This window comes from Kryptolebias marmoratus, linkage group LG6 (assembly GCF_001649575.2).
Source record: "Kryptolebias marmoratus isolate JLee-2015 linkage group LG6, ASM164957v2, whole genome shotgun sequence".
In the NCBI taxonomy this organism is placed as follows: domain Eukaryota; kingdom Metazoa; phylum Chordata; class Actinopteri; order Cyprinodontiformes; family Rivulidae; genus Kryptolebias; species Kryptolebias marmoratus.
In genome coordinates, this window is record NC_051435.1 from 23,178,821 (window position 1) to 23,201,205 (window position 22,385).

The 22,385-nt window shown below is 39.0% G+C and overlaps 1 protein-coding gene across 4 annotated transcripts in view; it reads right to left on the reverse strand.

Annotated features, from left to right (window-relative positions):
• Positions 1-22,385, reverse strand: part of LOC108244201 (radixin) — a 51,162-nt gene that overhangs the window by 23,166 nt on the left and 5,611 nt on the right. For all 4 annotated transcript variants that reach the window (XM_017430176.3, XM_017430177.3, XM_017430175.3 and 1 more), the window contains exon 2: positions 13,897-13,997. In XM_017430176.3, the coding sequence (XP_017285665.1) occupies positions 13,897-13,908 (12 nt within the window). In that variant the 5' untranslated portion in view covers positions 13,909-13,997. The remainder of the gene's footprint in view (positions 1-13,896; positions 13,998-22,385) is intronic.

Genomic DNA, 22,385 nt, shown 5'->3' on the forward strand with positions numbered 1-22,385 from the left:
TATAAACGCCTCCATCACACGCTGTTCGCGGAGCCCTGCAGATCTCTAACGAGCCCCGAGGCCGAGACGCCTTCAGCTGGAGTTAGCAGGTCGCTGGAGCCGCAGCAATAAACATAACGAGCGGGTTTAACCAAAAATGGTTAGTTGAGCCGAAATTCAGCAGGTGGATTTACAAGACTGAATATGGTAAGCCTGTTTTGTGCTTAGTGAAAATATTATCCTTGTTTAACAGTAAAATGATGCTAATACATTTAGCATTAGATTTGTTTCGTTTTGTTGTAGTGATCTAACATGCAGCCTGTGCCACAAAAAGCACAGTACATCATCTGTCTGTTTTTCAGAGTTCTCTGTTGTTATTCATTGGCCTTGACGTGAGACGTGTGTTGGTGCTTTGTTTGCACTTTTTCATTTATGTTAATTTAATTTATTTGTAAATGTGACTTAAATTAGGATTCAAGTTAGGTGCAAACAATTTTTATTTATTTTTAATTGTATTTTTGTTTAAAGAAGTATTTCAAAAGTTTCTTTTTGTAAAACTGTAGTCGTGTAAATATCTGGCACAAATATTATCATATGTGGTGAACAAATATCACATAATAAATAGCCATATTTTCAACTTTCCTGTCAACTTTAATCTTTTTACTAAATCACGGTTGTCCAGCGATCGGCCGGCGAACGGCCACCTACCCTGTATTTGCTTTAAATTACTTGTATTAATTCTTTGTGAACATGTGAATTTTCCAGATGGTGGTGGAGTTTACTGTCTGTAGTGAGTTGGTCATTAGGAGAGTGTGGGAAACTAAAGATTAGGTGAATTATAGGCAAACAGCTAAAACAGAGTTGTAACAATTCATACTCTATTTAAAATATACCCATATCATGTGGAACAGCATGCAGTATATCGTTAGCTAAATTTAAGATATCACCAAATCCTCTTTAATATTTTCGGGAATTTCAAACGTTTTTAAAGAAACTGCACCTCTTAAACATTGTATCGTGCCTTAAATGCAGCCTGAGTCAAACTGTAGCTGATAAGTAGTTTTTACTGCTGGGACCAACGAAGCAGTGACAAGAAGGGACCAAAAAACATCACGTCTTCTTGCTGATAACTACAAATACGTTAACAGATAAAGCAGGTGGTTTCCGCCAATTCTGACCTCAATCCTAAAAAGTTACTGCTGACTGATGGTAACAGATAAACCTGTTTTTGTTCATGTGTAACAAAGATAAAGAAATAAAAAACAAGCATTATTAGAAAAACACTTAAAGGCTTTAGTGGTAAGTTTAAATATCTGAGTTCTTGCAGTTGTGCATATTTATTTACCAATGTGCTCAGACATGAAGCTCGAACGGCTCGCTGCTGTCAGATTAAAGGAGAGGAATACACACTGATAAAAAGCTTAGCCAATCTCTTCACTCATTGACTTCCTCTGTTAAAAGACTGTTTCACATTTAAAAACAAATCTTCAAAAATAAAGTGAGAACCAGTGAAAACTGTTCATAGTTATGCAAACAATTCACACCACTGAGTCATTCGATAACCATCACCCTTATGCTCAGTTTCATTCAGGTCTGAGAGCAAATGTGGTGAATAAACTGTTACTATTAAACATAAAACAGGTTTCAATAGGACATACACTCACTTCATGTGACACACAGTAAACCAAAACCAATACCAAAAATTGTACGATCGTGTTTTTTCTTTCGTAGCTTTGTGATATTAGATTGTGCGCCTCAAGCTCCTCTGATGCAGCAGCATTTTCTACAACAAAGGCTCAATAGGTTCTTGGCTTTTCTGTATTAATGGTATTATTCATGACTGCATTAAAAGAGAAGTGATATCAAGTCTCAAAATACTGACATTGCATGAATGTCATTTAGTGAAGTACGTCCACAAAACACTCTTCTGACCCATTTCTCTGACCTACAACTTAGATAACTTGTTTTCAGCGTTTTAGTCAATAAATGCCGAAGTGGAGTATTTTGGGGGGTTGAGTTGCCGTCCTGAGTTCATGAGGTGCGCTGTGCCCCGGCCGGCTGCAACATACTGCTGAAGAAACAAGGATGTGGTTACTGTCCCCTTGTTTATTAGTAGAAATGGAAGAAGAAGCCTTTTTCAAACACGAAAAAAAGCTGGAAGACTTTGTGGGAGTAATGGATATACAACAATACCAGTATGAACCTGAACTGATGGCTTGATCTCCGGAATCTGATGATCGCAAGGACAGTCATGACCGACAAAATAACGCGGATAACAACGGAGTTGAGAACGTGGAATAGTGAGAACCAATTACCCCCAAATCATTGTCATGACTAGGCCTGTCTCAATAACAAATTCTGCTGGACGATTTATTGTCTCAGAAATTATTGCGATAAACGATAATATCGTTTGGAGGCCATTTTAAACCAATCTAATGATAATAACATAATAGTGCAAACTTTAGTGTAAACTTTACTTTCAAAAGAACACTTAACACTGGAACACAAAATAAACAAAACAACCAAAAACAAAAATAAATTGGACTCTCAGCCTCCGTTAACAAAAAATGCACTTGAATAAAAAAAAAACAAACAAAAAAAACAAATAAAACCTACATTCAACCAAAACAAAACAGTACGGATTATTAAGTCTGTCAACTAAACTGCAAAAAGTAATAACCATTAGTTTTATATAGCGAAGACAGACAAAACTGCCAGTTTTATAAACAAAAAGTGCAAACTAACAAAAGCACACGTCGACATACCGGCTCACAAAGGTTCAGCGGTTCGCCTCGGTCATTTGGTTTGAATCTGAAGTGCTCCCACACCGCTGCTGTTACTTCCAGCTTGAAACCAATTCCATTTAGTTTTTTGTCCTTAAGCGTCTTCAGTAGAAAGAGAGAGCAACACGAAGGAACGATAACGCATATAAATGAAACTTATCGACCTCATTTTAATTTATCGTGCGATTAATTGATTTATCACTTATCGTGACAGGCCTAGTCATGACATCAGCACATGACACTGCAAGTCAATATAAAGACGGCAGTAGAGAGCTAACGTTGCTAACTTGAAGCTAACTCAATGCCAATTGTTAAAAACGTGAGCGCTTCAGAGTAATGTTTATAAACTCTCACAGCAGAGTAAACTAAGGAACAGCAGTTTCAGAATATAACATTTGTTTAATCCTGCATGGATTGTTTATATTTTTTCATCAATAACAAACTGCTCTGAATCACAAACTGATCTCAGGATGTCGGCCTGTTAGCAGCTCAGACCTTTTAATGACAGCGAGCGTTTACGTTGCGTTTGAAGTAAACTTCCTGTTTCTCGTCTCCTTCTCTGTGGAGATGTCCTCCTCTCCATTTGCCTTTCTTTTAAAATTAAAAATAGTTAGACTGCAGCTGGCAAAAGGTCCTGCTTCTTTGGTGTGAAGCCAGTCCACCAAATTAACGAGGGTCGGAGCGGTGCTTCCCTTTGAAGTGATCCGAACCAGAGTTCTGTTGGTAATTCCCACATCGGAGCTTATGGATCCAAATCTGAGGAAGGTTTTTATCTTTCAGGAAGTCAAAACATGAAATTCCAGTGGTATTTTCTGGCCGGTTGGAACAATTCATTGCAACGCACTAAACCATATTGTCCCAGTATTTTTCCACTCACTGTTGAATTGCTGAATGCTTGTAAACCTTAGCAACTGTGGACATCACACAGAGGGATTATGGAAAAAGCCTAAAACACAAAGTGGTTTATTCAATATTAATATATATATAGGTTTTTTTAATTTTACTACAAGCATATTTTATTATTTTATTATTATCAACTGATGTTAGCTTCAAACACTTCAGTTCTCTTTTAAGGGTTTGCCCAAAACAATAAAAGCCATAGCTGGTTAAGAATAATAAGTGAACTGACAGCAACTGTCTTTGGTGACGGTTTTCCACTCCTCCATGTGCTGTGATCGTCAGGAAAACAAGTGGTTTGAAGACATTATTTCTACATGTTCCAACTTTCAAAAATATTGTGTGCTGTGACAATAAGGGCATTGTGTTTGAAGTTGACCACATGAATGAAAACAAGGATTGCCGATCTGCCCCTCCTTAAAAAAAAAAACAATAAAGAAAAGCTTAAACACATAACCTAGCATGGGTTGTTGAATGGATGGTGGCCAACTAAAACATCTTATCCAATCGTTTTACCCTACCATGCACATTAATCTGAAGGGTATTTTGTGCACAATAATTTAAAAAAGTGTATTTCTGTATCGAGATTGATAGCATTTCACAACAGTTGTTTGAACTGAGTGGTTTGTATTACCCATACAAAAGTTCTGAGCCATATTACTGATTATTAAGTGTACATTATTCCTTAACAACAAAACACTGCTTTCATTCTAGCAGTGAGTCAAAATGAGTGAATGGAAGATTACAAGGATTGTTGTTCAACCAGAGTGTCCGTTCATTATTATAGACCCTGTGCCAACTGCAACATCATACTTATTACATTTTTAAAAATGGTAAATGGACTGTACTTATATAGCGTCTTTCTAGCAAACCAGGATATTCAAAGCAATGTACAACACAATCTGCTCTCATTTACCCATCCACACAGCATTTTACTACATCTCCACAAAGTTAATCTGAATAAATCATTAGATCACATTCATACACCAATGAGACACATCAGAGGCAGTGAGGGGTTCAGTGCCTTGCCCAGGGACACTTCCACATGTGACTGCTGCCAGGAATCGAACCTACAGCTCTGTCAATGGAGGACGACTGCTCTAACCACTGAACCACAGCCACCTAAAAACACGGAGGGGGGAAAAAAAAAAAAAAATGTTTTTGACTCTCAAGTAGGTTACCAGTTACCAATAATGATTCTCGTCACATACTGCAAATCAGAACATATTAGCTGAACCCCAACAAAATAAACATCTGTTGAAAAAGTCTGTGTATAAATGTAATAATCAATACAATTCTGCAATTTTGCCACACGTTTCTCTTGAAGCATTATAGGTAACAGACCACAGACAACTTAGCCTTTAGCGTAAATAACTACAGAAATTTTAATAACTGTAATGCACAAGTGATGGCGATGTAAACTTCTATAAAAAAAAAAGTATTCCCATGAACTGAATTTAAGTTGGCAGTAATCTACTTCTGTTTTGCCCCCGTTTGGACCAGCCATTAGCCGTTTAGTCCGATCGCCATTTCTCCAAACTGACTGCAATAAAAGACTGATCTACAAGAAATGAGATATTGACCGTTCCACAGAGCTTCTCTTCCAAAAAAAATGAACTACCCCTTTAAATGTTCAAAACAAAATGTGTTTAAAACAATCTGTGAAACGTGATCCCGTGGCACAGGATTTTATAAGTAAACAGAATTTATTTTATCGTCTTTTTCCCCCCCTCATACAGACATTCAATCATCATGGATTATTGCTTCATTCTTCTGGATATCATCTCCTCCTATGTTTGTGTGGACAGTACATCAAAGTTGCCAGAGGTTTTCAGGATGTGCTCAGTTTGTTTTTCCTCCCCCGACTCTGCAGACACGAGCAGACACAGCAGGAGGCCCTGACATCACCATTTGTTCTTGACATCTGTTTGGTGTTAAGAAGCCTTTATGTTGAAATGTTAGCTATTTAAAGTGTCAGGAAAACAAAGGGTGTGTGTCTGAAGCTGTCTGTGTTTGCCAGCATCCTCTACTGCCTCCATGTTATTCACAACAAGTAGTGACTGCTAAATATTAGCCTAGTGTGTACAGGCAGAGGCCGCCCACGCAGCACAGCCCACCTGTTGGTGGTGATAGAAATTCAGACAGCCATAATTAAAAGCTGTTGGTGGCTAAGCAGGTTAAAAGAGGCTTTAAAGCCAACCAGGGCCATGCTGCCTCTTAAACCAGGTCTATTATCCTCTAATAGTCAACACATCTGCTGTGATGGGTTTTCTACACCTCTGTCATCCATCTTCTCCACCCTGATGCTTGCTTCAAATGCGGCTCTGCAAAACTATATTTCCCCTCTGCTCATCTTATCGAATTTGTTTAACTCCTGGCAAACATAATAATCGGTGGAAGTCCAGAATTAAGTGAAGTACCAAGGACACTGATGAGTAGGCTGATTTTGACTGAAGACTAGCAAGGCAGACAGAGTTTTCCTTTAGTATTGCATTAACAAATCTCAGCTATCTTAGCTAAAGTAAAGGGTGATAAGCAGCACAAAAGTTATATTGTCTACACTTTGAAGATAAATGTGCAAATAATTCATTGAGCACCAGAGATTCTACTTTTTGCTCTATTTTTCTAATTTTGCATATTGAGTAATCAGTCAATACTTACTGTGGCTTTCATTGTTGATTTATTGATTACTTAAATATCCTCCCCCACCCACCGCCTCCACCCAGACCCTAAAATAGTAGTATCCTAACAGATGTTGCTAACGATGTGCTGTACAATTTACCATCATCCATTGCCATGCTGAGATGTTCATTTTAAAATATTGTAATAAAAAATAAAAAAAAACGTCAAAGCATCATCTATCAGAGTTAGGAGCCAGAGAGTGGGTCTCTGTTTTACTGGATACAAATCAAACTATTACCAAAGAAGAGAAATCCAGGGTGTAGGGGTTTACACCTGTCTTTTGTGTTGCACAAATTACAAAGTGCAAGTGAAATTCAAGACCACATTATGAAATCAGAAGCTGCATTTATGCTGGTGACATTTGTAAAAAAAAAAAAAAAAAAAAGGTAAACATCTCAATGCAAACAAATGTTTATAGTAATTTTAAAATTTGCAAAAATGAAAGGTTTCAGACATACCAAATATTTGGTTAGTAAATGACTTGAAAGCAGTAACATACTAGCTGTTTTACTCTGATTTCGACCAAAACACTAAATCCTAAATTCAAGTTGAGGTGAGAGATATTGAGTGTACAAAGTATTGTTAAAAAAAAAAGTATCTAGTATAAATTTTAACAACTATCTGCATCTAATTCTCTGGGTGCTTAGCTTTTCCCCAGGTGCCATATTTTTCGCACTATAGGGCGCACTGGATTATAAGATGCACTGTCAATGAATGGTCCATTTTTGAACTTTTGTCATATATAAAGCGCACCAGACTATAAAAGGCGCATCGTCATGCACCTCCCAATTTCTGTAACTTGGCGCAGACCGTGCGCACTGCGCTCCATTCAAAATGGAAGATTTTGGTGCTCTAGCAGAGCTGGTTCGCTTGTATCAGAATTTGTATGATCCCTCTAGGAGGAATCACAAAGATAATCAAATGGTTCAGAACTCACGGAAGGATACTGCACCGACGTAAGTATGAACCGCTCGCTCAGGTCCGCGGGTCGTGATCGGAGCCCTGCGTGACGTTACAAAGCACAACTATAACTGAGCCTTAATGCAGCAAGCTGTGTGGCTTTGTAGTTTACCAAAGTCGTAATAAAACATTACAACTTCTTATATATATATATATATATATATATATAAATAAATAAAAGGTGCTCTGGATTATAAGGCGCACTGTCATTTTTCAGACCCTCCAGGATTTTGCAGTGTTGCGATCGCAACTATTAACGCAAAATCAAGCAAAGCCCACGAAATCGCAACTTTTTGCAACTTTGCCCAAAACACCGCAACTTTAACCCAATATTTATTGTTTCTAAAGTGATTCGCCACCGTTTCTGCAGTCTACTTTGTGGGTTTGTGTAGTGTGGAAAACAAAATAACCCCAAATAACTCATGAAGAAGACATGCGACGTGACGTCACATCCTGTTAACATCAGAATGCCGGGAGTGTGCAGGAGCAGCTACCAAAACGAGAATGTGCACTAATGCTTCACATTTGCCCACAAAGATTTCAGCAAAGGACCGCACAAAACACCACAGTGAAGATAAGTTGGGTATTGGATATTCGCGCTCCGCGGAGTTAGCGGCGTGTAGCTCACGGCTGACCCGAAACAGGAACGCTAATGTCGGCCAGCCGTCCCTAAGTGAACCACCGCGCGTGAGAGAAGGGGCTGGCAGAGAACGGCTGGCCGACATTAGCGTTCCTGTTTCGGGTCAGCTGTGAGCTACACGCCGCTAACTCCGCGGAGCGCGAATATCCAATATCAAAGTTAAAACTAACTTCACTGCAGTCGCAAACCAGTTTCCTACCCAGCTGCACGAGAGTGGAGGGAAGCTGTTTTGCACGTCCTGCAGTGTAATCATCAAACATAAACGCATCGACAAACACTTTGTGTCTGCACAACATGTGAGGAGAGCTGCAGACGAGGGACAATCCAGAAATGGTCATGAATGTCAGTTTATAAGCTATCAAAGTTCTCAAATAAAACACCTTTCGATAATGTCAATGTTTGTTGGTAATTATCTTACAAAACTAGTAAGTATTTTTGGTTTATATATTAAAAGTTATGTTTTTTTATTAATTTTAGTATTAACAAAATCACAACAACTTTTCATCGCAACTTTTAGGAAAATGCCCCGCGTAATCCTGGAGGGACTGATTTTTGGAGAAAATCTAAGGCTTTTAAGTGCACCTTATAGTCTGGAAAATATGGTACTTCTAATGCATCACAGCTTACTCCATCCAGAGAAAAACAGCAGACCGTCCCTCCCCCACTACTGCTCATGTTGGAGAAAAAAAAAAAAAACAAACTGTGTTGGTAATGTAGAAAAATGGCTCAACAGAAGTCAGCAAGCTTTTAGAGTGTAAATTAAGAGACGAGCGAAGTTTCTGAAGAAAAGCCCTAAATCTTTCATCCTTAAGTGGTTTGGGATTCACAGGATGACTTAAATGCAGTTTATTTACTAGGATTAGCTGCTTTTTAACATGGAAGGATCATGGCAAGATCTCAGCATGTCTCATTTAGGAAGTTTTTATAGAGGTCAGGTCATCATTACTTTAGACTATCTGAAAGCTACAGATTGCCTGATAATGTCAGAAATGGAGAAATCAACATTCTCGTCTCAGAGGTTACATATTTTCTAAAACATTCCAGTAAACTGTGACAGAATGTAATGACAGCTGATGACAGGAGGTGGGGCAGCAGTGAACTTCACACCCTCCCTCTAATTAGATTTAGTGACTTGGATAATTCCCATTATATTGATGAAAATGGGCCTCTGAAATATTTAAAGCCTCCTGCAAGGGCTCACTGCCCTACCCCCTCCACAAGCCCCTGGCCCTTCGGGACACCGTCACCAGAAGGGCCAACATGTGCCTAACGGAGCAATAAATCAATAATGCACGACATCCCACCACATCTCACACCCCTGATTAAAAGGCCTGACACACACAAAATAACCACACAAACAATACGGTCTCATTTGTGAAACATTCAGACCAAAGCTACACGGACAATATAGGAAATCAATGCGCCTTGAAGAGGATTCTCCAACAACCTTTAACCGTCCAGGGTGCATGTTCAGCGATGTGTGCAGGGCTGTTTTTCAAGCCTTTTTTCTAATGTTTCCTTTCTTTGTACACTTTCAAAATCTGTTCTTTTTTATTTTAATTTTTTAGGCTCTTCTTTTGTTAGAAATCCTGCTGCCAATCTTAGTGAAACATTCAAACAGTTCAACCCAACATGAACATTTTATCTGTGAAATCCCACACAAACGCTCCTAAATGCAGCCCCTGCTCTAAACCACGTTTGTTCCCTCTTTTGTTACTGAACAGTTTTAGTCAAAACATGAAGCACAGAGTACAGAAAATAAGGATTAGGTGTCATTCAGACTGCATTTTAATAAAGATGAGACACCTGTCTACTAAAATGCAGTTCTGTATTTACTTGAGGCGAAATCCATAATCAAAATGTAAAAATGTGTTGACACAACAAGCATGTGCTACATAAAATGTTAACAAAAATACATTTAAAAAGCTCAAACTTCTTACATTTCTTTTAAATTCATTTTTATTTAGTTACTCAACTCGGTGATATGAAATCGACCAAAAATCATAATATGGGTCCAATCACAGACTTCTCAAAGGGACTGATTCTCTTCTCCTGATTTAAAAGTCAGCCTCAACGGAAACATTGAATCCTGTTTTCAAGCACAAAAGCAGCACGGAACAACATTGTCGTATGTGAGGCAAAAATGAGATTTTGAAGGTCTCTCTTTTGTTTGCCTACATCACCTTCTCTTTGTTAAAAAAAAAAAGACAAAACCCAGTTTGTATAACCCCCCCAGTTATAAAAGGGGTGAGTACTGGAGCCAGCTTTAGTGAGTCAGAGTGTGTGCGCACAAAAACACCATTAAAACACAGCTTTGGGGAGGGATAAGGTGTAGAGAAAATTCCATTTTAAAAGGCCTGCCTCCAGCTAACTTCTTTGCAACCCACTTTGTTTTTAGAAGGCCCGCAGACAGTTGTGTTGGTCAACATTACACACAGTTGTTAGGTTGCTAAATTATCTTTGTTTTCATTGTTCTTCGGTAGGTACAACAAAAGGTCGCTCATCCGTTCGACAAGATCAAGCAGGACTTCAAGAGCAATTTTAATCCGATGGACATGTTAGCATTTTCACACTAGTAAAAGCAGAGGATGCACATGTGAAGAAGTAAAATGGCTGATAAGTTTACTATCCAACTGTTGGACGTAATGTCAACTTAATGTCAAAGTGCAGTCTAATGTAACCGGAGTGGGGTTTCCCCTTGAGGGCGGCTTGGGTGTCGTTTTTCTGGACTGGATACGAACAAAGTGCCTGTCATTTAGTCCTCTCCTAAATCCTCATTTAGCTCTTTGTGTCCTTTTTCTTCTACGGTTTGTATAGATCATCTGAGCTTTAGCACATCAACTTTCTCTTTTACGGTCAGTCATCTTTCTCCTAACCCACATTGTTCTACAGCCGTTCCTCTCCAGTAGATTTTTTTAAATGCTTTTCAAAGACAAAGCACCTAATCCTAATACTTTAGGAACTTTTTAAAATACTCATTTACTGCAAACTACCTAAAACGATACCTAAAAACAATTCAAAATGTTGACAAATTATGACCGTAATCACCAGCCCTTCATCCTCCACTCCTCTCATATTAATATTATTAGTCAATGCAGCTCTTTTGCCTCTTGTTTCATGGTTGATTTCTCTTCCTCTCGCTGCTTTTCCCCTGTATTGGTAGGTCTTTCGAGGAACTGCGCCTGGCCAAACTCTCGATTAATGAGATTGATGGACCACTTGTTCAGTACAATCACTGGTGGGCTCCGTATAACTGTGTAAGCAGCCAGCGTGTACGTGCAACAAGACTGTAAACACCGCAAGCAACAGGAACAGCTGAAGGAGTTTTAAGTCATTCGTATCCGCTTTTGATCTCAGTTTGCATCTACTAAAGATAAAAGTATTAATCCAAACTAAGCAGAGATGCACCGATTTTGATTTTGTGGGTCAATACCTATTTGTGATTCTTGCGCAGCTCTGACCTGCTGATATCAATTTTGGACAGTATTGATTTTTCCTGAAAGAACTATAATTAATGGAATGCATTTTCTTTTTCCTAATTCATTAATTAGTGCAATTTTTGCTGCAGCAACTAAATTTGATTTAGTTATTTATATGCAAATCCTCAATATCTTGTGCAGCTTTAATATGCAATAAACAAACACCTCTTTTAATAACAGTTTATTATTAGGTTTACCAAAAGCTCAATTTTCAAACTTGATGCTGCTTTAGTTTCCACTGGTGACTGGATGAAAGCTTTCTGAGTGTGCTTCTGTTTGGAGGGTTACATCACGATAGGTGAAACAATTAGTTAAAAATAAAACGGTACGAAGAGTCCCGCCACCATGAGAGCATAAATCTGTCCGTTAAGCTGCGGTGCGATCTCAGCCTGTATGTGTTTGTGTCAGGGCAACATGAAAGCTCCCAGTGTGATCCAGTCTAAAAATAGAGCAGAGAATGCCCTCTTTGTGAAACTGTCCTGTCTGCTGAAAGGAACAAATACAAAGTATCCGGCTGTTGTTTCAGTGCGTTTCTGCATGTTCTCCTCAATCTATGCAACTGTTCCCTTCTGACTGCTACACGGCAGGTATAAATGGCTCCAATCACCTCTTTCATACAGCACTTTGGAGATAAGGAACAATAACTGGTGTGTATTCATTCCTTTTCAGTCAGAGATAAAGAGAGAACATCGTTTCTGCAAAACCGAGGAGTTATTGTACCCCAACTCTGAACGATGATCTTCACCTCAGGTTGTATAAATACTCAATACATAGTTTCCACAAAACTCAGCCGGAAGAGCGCAACAAGATATTTTCGCCATGTTGGTAGGTAAGCGCTAGACAATGATGGTTTCAAAGCAAACTAAATCCAGGTATTTACTGACTCCTGACCAGTGTGTGAGGGAAAGATATATGCAGAAGATCGCTACTGTCAGGAATTACCTGTATGAGGTGAAAATAGAGGAAATGTCGGACAATTTCCCACCCATCTCAAACAAAGACGATGTTAATTATTTAATGTACACGAAGAGTGCCTACACCACGGAGGAGCTACGTGGCCTGAAAGCAGGAAACTTATGCAATCAGTGTTTCAGCAGATTTGTAAAGGATGTCTGAACTCTTCATGTTAATAACAAAGTTCTGCTGACTGGCAGGATAAATAATAACAATATCATACATGTAGGCATACCGTGTCGACAGGGTGTTTATGGATTAGAATCAGACCTAAAATGGCGCCAGCACTTTATTTGTAGCTATCATTCAACTGCAACAATTTTTGATTGTTATGCTATTTGTTATATCAGTGATGAAACCCTTTACCTTTCAATTTAATTCTTTAGCCGTAACGTTAGCTTTGGGGTTTAGCTCATAGCATAGCTGAGTTACCTACAGTATGGACGTTCTGATTAATGAAATCGGTAATTCTAGCACACATACAGTTATACTCTAACATTAAAGAACATTTATTCTGGTAAAGTACCATTTAAAACGAATTAAATTGGTTCAAGCGGATTCTAGACAGCTTCGAAAGTTGATCCTTGCGGTTGGTGTTTGCCGACATTCCACACTCAACTCCTCCGTTTGAGCTCCTTCATGTTTCCCGATTTTTGGATGTGGTGAAAACTAAGCTTTGCCAAACCGTCCGCAGGGTTAGAACATCCTTTAATCCAGCATGAAACAATTGCAACTACAGTCAAAAATAGCCCACGATTGAAAAAATATATATAAAAAAATGTCTTCTCTGTCACGGCTGAAGCCATTGCCTATTGCAACGGGAACAAAATGGGAGTGTCCAGAAGTGTGACATCACATGGGAACTATGTATTAGCCAGCCATGACACAGAACTGATAGTTAAATAGCTTAAACTTGTAGCTTCAGTGTTTTTTTAAGAAATTGAGCTCATACATTTGAGACACTGCATTCCAGTAAACCTGCAGATCTCATTACTTAACATTGGAAACTGAAATCAGGTTGTAGACCGTTCCTCTTGGTTTCCAAATTGTGTGTGGGAAGCCAGCAGGAATTCAGCTGGCTTAACCCATGGAAATCTCAAATGAAACCACTGAGCAATTTAGGACAGTCAGTATCTAATTTTCTTCTTCTGGTTTCCAAGTTGATAAAAAAAAAAAAAAAAAATTGGAACCCTCAAACATAGTACAATTATCAACCTTTGTTTCCTTTTATCATTGCACAAGTCTCCAAACTACAGTAAAACACAGGAGCACCAAAGGCTTGGTAGAACAGTTTCCCCATCACCAATTTCTTTTCAAACTAGAAATTGTAAAACTAGTAATAACTCTAAACGTAACAGCAACCACTTCCTGGAATCAACATTAATGAATGCAGCAGATGAGTGAAAAAAAACAAACAGATGGTGTTAAATAAAAGCAGCAGAGTCAGTAACTGTCTACATGTCAGCAGTTCATGGAGCTGATGACTTAAATGTCCACATTATTCAGCATATCAGGTACTGACCGGTTTGGGCATCTTTGCTCTCTATCCTCCTGTTCCCTGTTGCTGATTAAACAAAAAGAAGTCGTCCTCCGTCTTCCTGCCTCTCTACGGGCCAGCAGCGCCTGAAACACAACAACAATGAAATGAAGAGTTTGCTGTAATCTATAGGTTATCATACAATTTATACTTTTGTCTCTAAGTTTTGCATATGCATGTCAGCACATATGGGAGGAGATCTATTCAGTACTGAAAGACACAAAGTCATTGTACTCATTAGGCTGACATGACAACTGCACTGCAAGCCTTTCATCAAATGAGAAGTCAATCGAAAGTGTGGTGAGGCTAAAAAAAAGACACCTTGAACATCCAGTAACCTTCTCCTCGGCCACATTAGATAAAACGCCTTCAGCGTTGTGGCAAACTTGTTTTGTTTTAAATCTTTGGTAACGCTGTGTAGAGTTTAGACAGAATCCATGCCTCCCAGTTCGCTCAACCGTCTGTTCAACTGTGACATTAATCTTTGCCACGTCCTTCTGTGTCAATTGCGAGCAGTCCATAGTTTTGTGTGCAGTGACAATAAAACTCCAGACTTCCAAAGGTAGGGCCAAACAGACACCAGACAAAGACGAAAGGGCATCAAACGAGAGGCCGCCTGCTGAGGGTTTCTCTGTGGCTGATTCTAATCTTTAGAGATGAGGGCAGATGACGGCTGATTTACATTGCCAGCTTATTTCTTTTGTTGGTCAGCATCTTTGTTTCTAAATAATATACCGTATTTTTCGACTATAGAACGTACTGGATTATAAAGCGCGCTGTCAATGAATGGTCCATTTTTTTACTTTTGTCATATATAAAGGCACACCAGACTATAGGGTGCATTAAGTGAAACAAAACAGCCTCCTGTCTTTTCGGAGAATACTGCACCGGCGTAAGCGTCAAGCATAAACGTCCACACCGCTCGCTCAGGTTCGTGTGCCTTGCGCGGGGCCCTGCGCGACACTACAAAGCGCGACTATAACTGAGCGTTAAAGCCGCAAGCGATGCGGCTTTGTAGTTTACTAAAAGTCGTTCTAAAACATCACGACTTCTCACATATATAAAAACGCTCTGGATTATAAGGCGCACTGTCGTTTTTTGAGAAAATTGAAAGCTTTTAAGTGTGCCTTATAGTCCGGAAAATACGGTATGTGACACAAATATAACATCAGAGTTTAACTTAGACATTTATCTTAAAACACCGAGGAGAATTTGGATACTTAAAAAATACATATAGAAAGAATGGCGTTATCACTTGAAAGAATTAAACAGTAAACTTTTCATTTTTTTGCTTGGTAGTTGGATAAATATGGAAAGGTAGCCTGCTTGATCATTTATTTATTCTTTGTTTAGCCAGGAAGCTCCCATTGAGATGAAGCATGAGTTGTGGTCGAGATGGTCAAATGGATAAAATAAGAGGAGATTTGCTGCTATCCACAAATGGATCATTTACTACTCTGAGACCAGATGGGCAGACAATTTACTTTGAATTCCTTGTAAGAAATCCCTTTAAGTTCTTTTCTTTGTTTTGAATAGAGAGACAACAAACTAGTTTTCGTCCAGCATGTTGACAATGAAGAAGCCGTGTTTCAGTTTGGAAGTTAGGGTGAAATAAATTGCTTTTTTCTGCAACAAATTAGAAACCAACTTGACCAATTTAGCTTAAATTAGTGAACTGAACTCATTATATTTGGTTTACACAGCAGACGGTCGAGTGAGCTGGGAAGCAGGGATTCTGTTTAAGCCCTACACTCTCCACACTACAACTTTAACTAGGCGTTACCCAAGTGTTTAAACTTAAAATGCCAATTTAAACTAGTAGTACTGAATAAACTACATTACCAACACATGGAGCAATGTTCAAAATGGGGACATAAATGGCTTTTAACACGTGTAGAAATAAGGAAACTGTGTTACAACATGGCTTGAGTAACAGACTAGAGGATGAGATGTACTTAGTAAATCATTAACGCTCATTCAAAAATGATGCAATGGTTGGACACTTGAGATAAAACTGAAGCAGCCTTGATATGTAGAAAAAAATACTTTTAATAATAATTACCAGTTATCTAAATAAAAACCCAGAGCAGACCAAATGATTGTCACATGAAACAGCAGCCAATAATACCAACAAATTAAGAGAACCGCCCTGCAGGTCAAAGATCTTGTGCGATTTGTTAGCATTCAGAGTACATGTTTGGGATCACTTTCAGCTACTACTACAACAAAGATCAGCTCAATATCTGTGAAACTGACTAAGTTAGAGCCATTTTGGTGTTTGCTAAGCTGTTGCAGCCATCTTGAAATGGGTTGACTCTAAATGTTCAGCTGCAGATGTGCAACCTATGATTACTTTGAGTGTTTCATTACAATCTGTCCAGTTTTTGAGACATTTTGCTGACAGACAAAAAAAAAAACAAACAAAAAAAAAACATACACACAGGAAATTAGAGTATTACTGCTCGCCTTTCATGATGGCGGAACAACAGATAAATAGGAATATAATGTGTTTTTGTAATTCTACGTCAGTCAGGGTTGTGAGGAAAAAATTAAAAACATATTTAATTTACACCCAAAAACCCATTAAATTTGGGAAACAGGTCCAAATAAGTCAAATGTTAATAATCAGTGAAAGAAATCCATTTCTGCAACTCGTTGAGCAAAACGTTTATACCATGCAAAGTGAGAATGATAGAAGCGGTCCTGCACAGATACCACCATCAAAAACTGCATGCTGGTTTTTACTGACAACAAGTAAGAAGGAGGGGAGGAAGGAGAACAACACTTAGTTACAGGGAGAACTGGGCAAGCTGCTGAGAGAGAGAAAAAAAGAGAACTTCAAATAACAGACACAGAGACAAACTGAAACAGATATGTGGGAAGGGAAATAATAGCTTTTGCTTCTTTCCTCTGCTCTTATTTCCTCCCCCCAAAAAATGAGAAAAATGAAAGCTTTCTAACTGATTTCTGACTTCCTTGGCACCAGGTGTGATAGTTATCCGAACCGCGCAGCTGTACCGAAACCAACTCGAACCCGAAAATGATGAAAACTTAAAAGAAAGAGAGCAGTTGGTGGGTGTCCCAGAGGTGCCAGATCTTTGCGATGTGCTGGTCTAGAAATAGACTTCCCCTAAGTGTCAGCTCAGCGAATCAAACCGGGCTCAGTCTGAAGACACTCACAGCCGAAATCCCAAAGAAATGTTTGAAGCTTTTAAATGAAAACTGAGCAAAGATATTACAAAGAGCTGCTCTACAAAATAAAATAACAATACTCCGGCTGACTGTTGATTGTTGGAAGTAATTTGAAACTTTTCTGAATTATTTTCCATATCTTAGTTGCTACACTTTTTAAACAAACTATGCAGCATAAAGTTGCACTACAAAAACTAACCTTGGACATACAATTGCTCACTAAGAGCCAACTTTAGCTGAGCACTTCATATGACTGAATGTAGGCCACAGACTTATTAATTCCTCTGTAAAGTCCTCAATGTTTCCATTTCCACAGGAATTCTACTCCATGGAGGGAAAAATGGATTTGTGCACATTTGAAAGGCACTGAAAAGAAGCTTGAGAGGAACTTCCACTTTCATAATCATAACTTCCAGTATAGATTAGGAGGTAGAGACCAACTCGTGTTTTTAGTTGTATTTGTTTGTTGTCCCTACAGCATAACTACTGCTTGTCAAAGTGCACCCACAACAGCCCCTCCACCAATCTGGGAATCCATCAGAGCTCGTCTCAAGAGTTAGAGGCCAAATAAACATTGCACCAATGAGTGTCAGCAATTCTCCGCGCATTATCCAAGGGGGGCACCAGCTGCCGCCCTTTAAAGATTATTGCCTAGTTCACACGGCAAGATTTTTATGACAATTTTGTTCAGATTTTCCCCTTTCGACAAGCTTAGAACGCCTCAATTATCGGGCTGACTCTTAAGCGATAATTCTAAGCGATATTTCTGCCGTGTGTGGTGTGTTAAGAGTGATCTGGTCCGCTCGAGAGGATGTCAGGACCGCTCTGATCTAAAATCGGGGATATTCAACATATTGGATTGTCTTGGCCCGATATGGCTGCGTGTGTGGTGTTCCTCCGAGGACGAACGAGAACACAGCCTGTTGAATGTGACAGGTAGCCATGTTTGTTTAGTCTAAATTCACGTATTGCATCGCAGGGTTTTACAGGATTTCCTGTCTGGAATCTGAATGTTGGCGAGTGAAATCGGTTTGTATGTGGTGTGTTTCTCCTGCCATATGGCTTGACACCAAACTATGTCCAATCAAACCTGTTATATCTAAGATTTTTTATCGTCACACGTGTGTGGTCTCTTAGGTTGTGAAAATCGTCCCGACAATTTAAAAATCTTGCTGTGTGAACCAGGCATTAGGCAAGCAGTGGATTAATAAACGTCTGTACATGTTCACACGTCACAAATTCACTGCGACCGGGGGAGACACCAAAGCCGATACATCACCCTCCCACCACGCCCTTGACCTCCAAGGCCAGAAACTTAGGAGAAACGCTGTGTGTGTACCCCACTTCCGGAAAACAATGCTAAAATTTGTTAATTGTGCTTGAATTATGTTTTTTGAAATTAAAGCTAGACTCATATTTCTTCATGAGGTTTTAACACAAATAAAAACTTCATACAAATAAGAAAAAACACCTGGAGAAACATTTTGCTGTCAAGTGACACCGTCAACCCCTACACCACCAAACACCCCAAAACGTCATGTAACGAATATCTTACACACGTCAAGGTTGTAAAATTTGATTCAAGTCCCTTGACTGAATGACACAAATTAGGTAGACCTAATGAATCCACACAACGTGCTGCTCATATGGAGTTTATCAGCACAATTTTCTCCCACCTTTGAGCCTGCCTTTAATTATTTCACCTTGTCAGTGTAAGCGATGGAGGAGCAGAATAGTAAATGAATGAGAAAAAGAGACTAAGTGCAGGGAAGACATAAGTATTCAAAGCTTGCCTTAACCCATATACCTGCAGCCAAGAGATAGGTGACCCTTTCACTTCTTCAAAAAGGGGACAAAGGCATTGAATGTTGAAGCAACCCAGACTTATTTCGCTGTTATCTTTAAAACTAGAACATAGATAATTGGAAGGGAAATCGTTTTTGCATGAGAAGAAGTGAGCACCTGGGCTTTTTCTTTCAAACGTGAAATCAGGGTTTTCCCCAGTGTATTATAAGCCTGGCAGGCCACCAGGCTTTCCCTCTCCCGCCGCCAGGCTAAGCTCCGCTTGTTTATTGTAAAATACGTCTTTTTTTTTTTACACTTTTTTTTCCCCACCCGCATCAAATTGTCACGTTGATCACCGTGCGAGGGTGCATGCGCCAACAGTGACGTAATCACGCTGTCCCCGTCCCTGCGCGAAGGCCCTGCACGGTGTTGTGTCGCAGTCGTGCACCTCCCAGTTTTGCTAATTTCACGTGCACCGCGCTCCATTCAAAATGGCTGATTTCAGTGCTTTAGCAGAGCTGGTTCACCTGTATCAGCATTTCTATGGTCCCTCTGTGAGAGATCACAAAGATAATCAAACGGTTCAAAACCCCTGGAAGGAGATTACTGCAGCAGCCGATAAAAAGGAGTGTTTAGTTTCACAATGGTTAGTTGAGCTGAAATTCAGCACGTGGCTTTAAAAGACCGAATATGGTAAGCATGTTTTGTACTTAGTGAAAATATTAACATGACTCGTGCTAATTTATCCTTGTTTAACAGTAAAATGATGCTATTAAATTCAGCATTAGATAAGTTTTTATTTTGTTGTTACATGCAGTGATCCAACATGCAGCCTGTGCCATAAAAAGCATAGTATAGTAGCATCTGTCTGTTTATTCATTGGCCTTTATATGATATGATATGATATATGTGTTGGTACCTTGTTTGCACTTTTTCATTAATGTTAATTTAATTTATTTCTAAATGTGACTTAAATTAGGATTCAAATTAGGTGCTAACAATTAATATTTATTTTAATTGTATTTTTGTTTAAAAAAGTATTTCAAAAGTGCCTTTTTGTAAAACTGTAGTTATGTATCTTACAATATTGCATAATAAATAGCCATATTTTCAACTTTCCTGTCAACTTTAATAATTTTTTTTCTAATTCATGGTCGGCAGGCAAACGGCCACCTACCACCGGGCTTAGCCTCTTTTCTGGGGGAAACCCTGGAAATGCTAATATCACACTGAAATATATCAATACATGATGGATGAGATGTTTTAGCTTTAAGATAGCTTCTGAACTGCAGAGTCAGAATTGATTATGTAATATTTTTCTCTAACTTGTCAAAGTGATTATAATCCACAATCTCACAGTTTCAGACTTTAGACCTCCTCTGCCTGGAAATACGAACATTTAGTGACCAATATTATGGGCCGGTGGCAACCAAATGCATTCAAGCCAGCTTCTCTGAAAAGCCCAGGTCTGCCCTGTGGAATAATCCACCCTGTTGTAGACCTGGATGTACAAGCCTTGGGGGCATGAGTGTGTTCATTCATTCAGTGAAACCAGAGAATCACTCCCAGTGGATACAGCTTCCAGGTTACCATTCATGTATACAGAAACTCCACTCCCTGAGCACATTGCACTCTTTCATCTTGTTTTTTGCACACTACTACTCCATCTCCTCTGCTTCCTCAACCCTGCAAAAACACTTAAGTCAGGGAAAGTATCACCAAATAAAACTGTTCTGATAAACCTTATCAGTTCGGTATTTGTTTGGTTTAATGCCATGTCATTAGACAAATAAAACACCCTTTAATGTTTGAGAATTCATAAATAATAGCCACTGTACCATTGTGAGCCGGGGTCAAAAGCATTTCCCCTGTCAGATTCAGGGTGTAACTCTGGCTTACTTAGCATTCATTTGGGGCTTCATCCCAATAAATCCCTTTGATCCAGACTGGGCTAATTCAGATTATAGTGGGTCTTAAAGTGAAGGTTTTGACTTGAGACCAGATGATCTACTGTTTAAAAACATTTAGCATTTCAGCAACTCTGTCTTTTGCCTCATACATAAATGTGCATTAGTGGCGGGCAATAAAACCTTCAAAATTACAACATATCAAAGAAAATGTGCGATGTTTTAATTTGGACAATAAAAACAATTAACTTTACATCTGTAACTATGAGCTAGTGTGCAGAATGACAGAAGGAGCTTTCTGCTAGGAGGACCCAGCAACAGCAACTTTTGAATCCAAGCATTAAAGTAGAGAAAGTAGCATTTCCCCCTTAAACTACTGTAAAATTTCAAAAAACTGCCAAAACAATGATTTAATAATAACAATCGAAATAATTTCAACTCTTCACGAGTCTGCCTAACATGCTGTCACCTAACACAACTGAGCTCAAACTTTAAATACATTATAAAACAAAGAGCAGCAGTACAAACACACCTTCTGTCAAAGTTAACTATTGTTTGGATAAGCATCAAACTCTTGGTCAAACATTATGTAACGACATCAGTGATCTTCAGAAACCTCATCCACATGGCAACGTCATCTTTCCAAAACCACCCAAACGCCGCAGTAATGATGCCAGGCCTGTATGTGGTGCTGTAACGCTGCTGCAAAAACGTACCAGAAACAGGAAAGTTGAGGTGGAGCAGACAAATATTTGTTCAATCACGCCACCCCAGCTATAGCCTCCCAGGACTTGGCTGGATTTATTCACACTTTTGGTACACTGTCAGAATGATATATTACTGTAGGTGGAATATAGTTATAATCTTTCAACTCTTTTAGTAAATAGCAAGTGTGACATTTTGTTCTGACCTGGTTTTTAATTTGGAGGTTTAAGCAGGTAGGTTTTAAAGCAGCTGCCACAGAGACATCATGGACACTTACAGATGGAGCAGACATCATACAGGTCACTGGTACAGGTGGACTTAGAAACCTTGGATTGAACCCAAACACATAGATGATTAAAATGTTAATTGAAATGTCCATTATACTCAGTGACATTTCTCCACCACCTCCAAACAAATAGAGTATCCTTTTTAGGGTTGTCAGCTTTGTTGGCTGAATAATAACCTGCTGTAGGGCATTTTCAGGGATTTTTATTTCAGTTTGTACAATTTCTTCTTTCTGCGGTTGCCTAGAAACCAGCACAGCTATTCTTGTTACACGGTTACATCTTTGTTCGGTTCAGTTTTTAATTATTTAATTTGATTAGTCTCATTTGCATTCATTTTTTTTTTCATTTTTTCACCCCCCTCAACAACAAAATCTTATCACCGGATAATATTTTGGTAAATTTCAGGTACTGGGAACAGAACTTGCTGAATCCACTGAGGGGAGTTTGAAGAAAAGGGCTGAAAACTTTCCATCAACTGAGTGAGCTTTCACTGAAGAAGGGAAAACTAAATGTCTGGGTCTGACACCTGATGTGTTTGCACTTATAAAAACCTAACAATGAAACGTGCATTCCGTGTAGAAATGCATATGACATGTCA